Source organism: Physeter macrocephalus, chromosome 1, assembly GCF_002837175.3.
Source record: "Physeter macrocephalus isolate SW-GA chromosome 1, ASM283717v5, whole genome shotgun sequence".
Classification (NCBI taxonomy): Eukaryota; Metazoa; Chordata; class Mammalia; order Artiodactyla; family Physeteridae; genus Physeter; species Physeter macrocephalus.
This window is the reverse complement of record NC_041214.2, coordinates 88,229,031-88,235,280: the sequence shown is the minus strand read 5'-3', so window position 1 is coordinate 88,235,280 and position 6,250 is coordinate 88,229,031. Positions and strand designations below refer to the sequence as shown.

The 6,250-nt window shown below is 42.9% G+C and overlaps 1 protein-coding gene across 5 annotated transcripts in view; it reads right to left on the bottom strand.

Annotated features, from left to right (window-relative positions):
- Positions 1–6,040, bottom strand: part of UBXN7 (UBX domain protein 7) — a 59,541-nt gene extending 53,501 nt beyond the window's left edge. For 2 of the 5 annotated variants that reach the window (XM_024124257.3, XM_024124260.3), the window contains exon 1: positions 5,355–5,452. In XM_024124257.3, the coding sequence (XP_023980025.1) occupies positions 5,355–5,427 (73 nt within the window). In that variant the 5' untranslated portion in view covers positions 5,428–5,452. Of the gene's footprint in view, positions 1–3,504; positions 3,560–4,173; positions 4,289–5,354; positions 5,453–5,974 lie in introns of those variants that run through there. The other 3 variants (XM_028492656.2, XM_024124258.3, XM_028492665.2) reach the window with 3 other exon arrangements.
- Positions 6,041–6,250: the final 210 nt, after the last annotated feature.

Sequence of the window (6,250 nt, the reverse complement as noted above, 5' to 3'; positions counted from 1 at the left end):
TGCGGTACGCGGGCCTCTCACTGCTGTGGCCTCTCCCGTTGCGGAGCACAGGCTCCGGACACACAGGCCCAGTGGCCATGGCTCACGGGCCCAGCCGCTCCGCGGCATGTGGGATCTTCCCGGACCGGGGCACGAACCCGTGTCCCCTGCATCGGCAGGCGGACTCTCAACCACTGCACCACCAGGGAAGCCCTGAAGATTTTCTTTTAAGCGGGGGGTGGGGGTGGGGTGGGGGGGTGGTCCTTTCCTACAAATAAATTTGAGAAGCACTGACCTAGACGTATAACCCTAAATCACTTTATTTCTCTGGGCCTTCAATTTCTCATTTTAACTCAGAAATGGGTCATTATGGTTTCTAAGATGTCTTCCAACCCTAACCAAGAAAAATCTGTGAATAATCAATTATTTCTGGTTTCCTAAAGTGCCTACATAACATCTGACATATTACCCTACTCCTAATGTTTGAAGTACCATCACATTCTCCTGGTTTTCCTCCTACATCTTTGGTTTCTTCCGATCCTTCTCTGTACTTTCTTCTTTACCGTCTGTTAGATGTTAGTGTTCCTTCAGCTTTGTGTCCTGGAACAAAGGACACATCCACTTTTATAGCTTCAACTGCCATCAATATGACTCATCAGATGTCACTCTTCTTTCCAGACCCAAATATTCATTTCCCTACTGAACAGCTCCATTTGGAAGTCCCACAGGCAGCAACTTACCTAAGCTGAACTAATCATCTCCCCAAACCTCTGCTACTATTCCATACCTTCACAAATTGTACTATTATACACTTAGACGTCCAAAACAGAATCCTAAGCTTCATTCTGACTCCTCTGAATTTTTCCCTTACCTTTCAGAGTTCACTTCTCTGCCACTAACTTATTTCAGGACACCAGCATCTTCAATTATTGCAACAGTCTTCTATTGATGTCTATGCCTACCTCTTCTCACCTATGGCCAAGTAGCTCTTTCTGAAAAAACCAAATATGATTGTGCCACTCCCCTACTTAAAACTTTTCACTGACTCCCCACTACATTCAGAATAAAGCCAAGATTTCTTAACATGAGTTATAAGGCCTTTCCTAATCTGGTACCCTCTTATCTCTTCAGCCCCATTTATTTCATCTCACACAAGCTATGCTCTCTTCATTTGGAATTATCATCAATTCCCTCAACCTACTGTCTCTCCTTTCTTGTCTCCATATGTATGCCTGTCCCTCTTTCCTCCAGGTCTCTGCACATGTTTCTCCTGCCAGAAACAGCTCTCCTCCAGGTATTAGCTAAGAAATTATTTCTTCTGGGAAGCTTTTCTTCACCTCCCTCATTTGTGCTACCGTAACAGCTCCTTACCATTATCCCAATGTACTACAATACCCATTTATGTGTCTGTATTCCCATTAACCTTTAAGCTTTTTGAGGACAGACACCATGTCTTGCTCATGGTAGTATCCCCAAGATCTGAACCATGCCTGCCACATAGTAGTCTATTAATAAATACTGAGTTTACTAGTTAAGAGTCTACTCACAACTCAAAAAAAATTATTCCCTCCCTAAATTTCTGCTCAAGCTTCATTAACACCTTTTGAAATAGTTCTTAAAATTCCAGAAGTTTTAATATCTAGAACACTTGCAACTACCTTTCTTGACACAGAGAACTTAAATACACTTTAATACTAACCCAAGAAAAATGTGTTGTAGAAAGAATATGAATGGAAGTTGACCACAAATCCAAATACTACAAACACCAAGAGTTTCTAATTTAACAAATATGCATTCATTCAACAATTTTAAAAAAGATTAAACTAAAGGGGTTCTATAATTTCAGTGAGTCCGTGAATGCCCACTATACACAAAGCTTTATGGAATGCTACACTAGCAACCACTTGTACTCTTCTCAGCCTCACTTTCTATTCCCTCACTTTTTGGCCTTACCTTCTGATTGTGTATTTATTTCTACCTATTCTATAGCATCTATATATCCCTCATCTCATGAATTATTCTGATTACATCTATGCATTTTGTATATGTGTGGCTGGATGTCAGTCCAAGTTGGTGTTAATGGGATACTGCCGTGGTTCAAAACATTTTTAAAAACTGCTCTTTTGGAATTACCTTCAGATTCAGTGGCACATTCTTTCCTCAGGTTTTGAGAACTGATATAACTCCTGAAAGTAGGCAGCAGTCTAAGCCATGTATGAGAGTATCAAGGGAGATCAAACTGAGTAATACTGTAAAATGTGGTAGACTATAAAATAACAGGACTGGTTTTCTATGTAGCTTGAAATAATGCTAATGGCATCAAAGCTATGTACATAGCTTCTCAGTGTGACCACTTCAAAGACCATCACTTCCCTTGGTTATCTGCTTATCAAAGGGTTTAATCATAGGAAAAAGGTTTCTGATGTAACGTTAATTGAAAATTTCAGAATTCTAAATTATGTACATTATGATCCACAATGTAAAAATAATTTTAAAGTAATTTAAAGTAATTTAAAAAATAAAAATAAGTATGTAAACAAGAACTGGAAGATAATATGTGAAATAAATAATATTGCTATTGTGAGAATGAATTAGTGTTTCTTTTTTCAAAATTATTTCATGTTGTGATATCTTTTTAATGTTTTTTAAAAGTCAGAGTCATTACTTCATACTCATATATCATAGAGAGAGAGTGTGAGAGAGATCTGTTCTATTTAGTGAGAAATAAAAGTTAAAATTCTTTCTGGGCTTTCCTGGTGGCACAGTGGTTGAGAGTCCGCCTGCCGATGCAGGGGACGCGGGTTCGTGCCCCAGTCCGGGAAGATCCCACATGCAGTGGAACGGCTGGGCCCGTGAGCCATGGCCGCTGAGCCTGCGCGTCCGGAGCCTGTGCTCCACAACGGGAGAGGCCACAACAGTGATAGGCCTGCGTACCGCAGGAAAAAAAAAAAAAAAAAAGAAAATGCATTGCCTTTACCACAATGTTGGGCTTCCAAGTAAGTAAAATCTTTTTGAAATGAGAGCATAAACTCTTAAGGTCAGTTTCATTCATCTAGCAATAAATTTCAAATACCTTTTTGTCATAAATACTACAATTTAAAATATTAGTGGGGACTTCCCTGGTGGTCCAGTGGTTAAGACTCTGCGCTTCCATTGCAGGGGGCATGGGTTCCATCCCTGGTCGGGGAATTAAGATCCCACATGCCGCGCGGCCAAAAAAAAAAATATATATATATAAATATATATATATATATATATATATATACACACACACACAAATTTTTTTAGGATATATGAAAGGGAGTAAAGGGGTCAATCATGTGTTAAAATATATATATAAATATATATATATATATATATATATATATATATATATACACACACACACACAAATTTTTTTAGGATATATGAAAGGGAGTAAAGGGGTCAATCGTGTTTCTAATATTTAATTACTATCTTGTAAAAAAATTATTATAAATCCATAATACATTAAGAACAATCTAAGGTATTTTCGCTTTTACAGACCTCCAGATACCACTGTCTACTGAGGGTCTCCAACTTGATTCAGGAATAGAAGGGCCTGTGACCAGGAAACAAACCATGAAAACTAGCACACAGAAACAGAATTAAAGCAATTAAGTCAGTCACTTCATCTCACCACATTTTGGGTTTTGTCTACACATACCAAAAATGTTGCATTAGAAATAATGTGAGACTAAAACAATCTGAGTTCCTAAAGTGGTAGTTAGCATAAAAAACTGGAATGAAATAGGTGGCATCTTAAACCACCTCTAGAAAATCTAAAGAAAATATAATGATAATCACTTCTACATGTAATTCACTACAAAGATTTTTCTATATAAACATAATACAGCAGTATTAACTTATATACACAATAATTTTCTGATTTTCCCAATAATGATCTGCTTAGACACAGGGAAATGCATTACATCTCTAATATAATAGTCCAATCACAATTTTTAAATATTAAGAAAAGTTATCATTCCATTTCTCATCCCAATTTTGTTACAAATTTTACTTTATCAATTTTGACTTGATGTTTCATGCCCACAAGGTAGACAATGCATCAAACATATAGTTATCGCTGCAAAATAAAAAATAAAACTACATTTAAGTATAAAACGACAACTCGCAAACAACCGGTAGTGGTTAAAATATAAAATTTCACTTAACCAGATCTGGCACGTCAAACTCTGGATACATTGAAAATGCAAATGTTCTCTGCATCTAACAAACTACCAAACAAAGTATAGATCTGCTAACATTCTGACCTCCTTACAAAATGACAAACTAGAACGGCAAAATTACACTCAGGCACATGTAGTACTCTTCTCTCAAATCACTCCACAGAGAACTTCATCATTTGCTCCGCCCTCTAATAACTCATGCAAAAAAAGTTCAGCACCATCACAGAGAACAAGACAGAGAGAATTCATAGAACGGCTTAGGGCCTTTCCTCCAGGCAGTAAGAGGATCGGCGTGTGCCCTTCGCAGGGGTCCAAAGGAAAAGAAAAACCGAGGGTTTGGGGGATACTGACATCCAGAAACTGATTTTGTCTCAAAGAAGTTTCTGCCCTCATTCCTATTTTATCAGCAGGAGGCCCTGGCGCCATCGTCTCAGTCTTTATTATTTTTTAATGGGGAGGTGGGAAACGCCACCGAGGATTCCTCCAGGCCTTTCCTATTAAGGTCTGAGGGGGGTTCCCCCTCATTCTTCTCTTAAAACCTCAGTCTGGAGGGAACTCCTCAGAACCCCCCCCTTTCTGGCGGCCTATCTCCCGAGATCGGTAAAGGCACTGCCGAACCCACCAGCCTCGCCGTTAAGGCGGGAGGGCCCGAACACGCCAGGGCCACAGCGATGGCTCCGAGGGGCCCAGAAAGGGGAAGGGCAGGCCAGGGACGGGGGGGAGAATGACCTGGCCAAGGAAAAAAGGAATAAGGAGGTGAGGGGATGCGCTGCACCCCAAGGCTGCACAGAGAAGAGGCGATGATGATGAAGGAGGAGGGCGGTGGCCCGGGTGCGGCCCCCCACCTCTCCCGCCCCCAGGTCCCCGGGCCGGCGGGGGAGAACGAGCTCGGCCCATTCCCCGGGTCTGGGCTGAAAGGGGGTGGGAAGGTTTCCCTCCACACTGCGAGAAGACCAAGAACGAGGGTATGGGGTCCGCGGGGCTGAGGGGGTGTCTCCCGCCTGCACCCGGAGACCCGACGCCGTCGTCGCCTCTTCCTCAGGAGGGAGGACGAGAGCTGTGGGTAAAGCCCGAGGGAGGAATGCATGAAGGTAAAGGGAAGCCCAGGACAGACCGGCCTCCCGCTCCAGACCCCACTCTCCACCTTCCGGTAACCGCGTCTCTTACCGGTGATGGCGGTGAACTGCTGAATTAACCCCTTCAGCGCCGAGGACGCCGCGGAGCCCCCGTGGGCAGCCATCTTACCGCCGCCGCCGCTGCCGCCGAACAACAACACAGACACACACGGAACGCCCTCCCCCACCTCGCCGCACGGTTTGCGCAGGCTCATTGACCGCCCCAAGCTCCGCCCCGCCCGCCCTGGGCCCCCCCCGCCCCGCGGCGGCCTGCGCAGGCGCACTTCGAGATCTGTCCGGGAGAGCTTTCTGCTCTCCGGGTTGGCTGCTCGGTTGCTGTCCGCCACCGCATCCTTCATTGCAACCTCTGGTGCCTTCCTCTCCAAGCTCCAAGGCCAGTCTCAGAGACACGATATTGCTTCCTAAGTTTCCGAAGGGCTTGGTAGGTAGTAGGCTATTTGCGTTTCAGCTTCACAAGCTTTATTAACAGACCCAACTGCCGATGACAGTATATTTTTTGTTTTTGCAACTCCAGAGCCCTCTGCTAGGTTTCCTGCAACTCCTATCAAAATACAAATCCTACATCGTTGTACTAAAGCGACTTTCACACCTGCTCCCCAGCCTCTAAACTAATTGATTAGTGCGGCAGCCCATGCAACAGAAGTAAAATACCAGAACTCGTGGTCCAGTCCACTTTCCTTCAATAAATTTGCAACACATCTCCCCTCAAGGTCTCAGTTTCCTCACCTATAAAATGAGAAGGTGTCATTTATATAAGGAAAAAACTGTGTATATGTATAAACAGTATAGGAAAGAAATGTATAGAAAGGTCACTGGAAAGGTGTCCTCAAAACGATAATGGTTACCTCTAAGAGAGGGGAGCAATGGAGGGCATGGTGAAAGCGGACTTTGAGGGGGTTTTTATCCTTTATTTTTATATTTTTTATT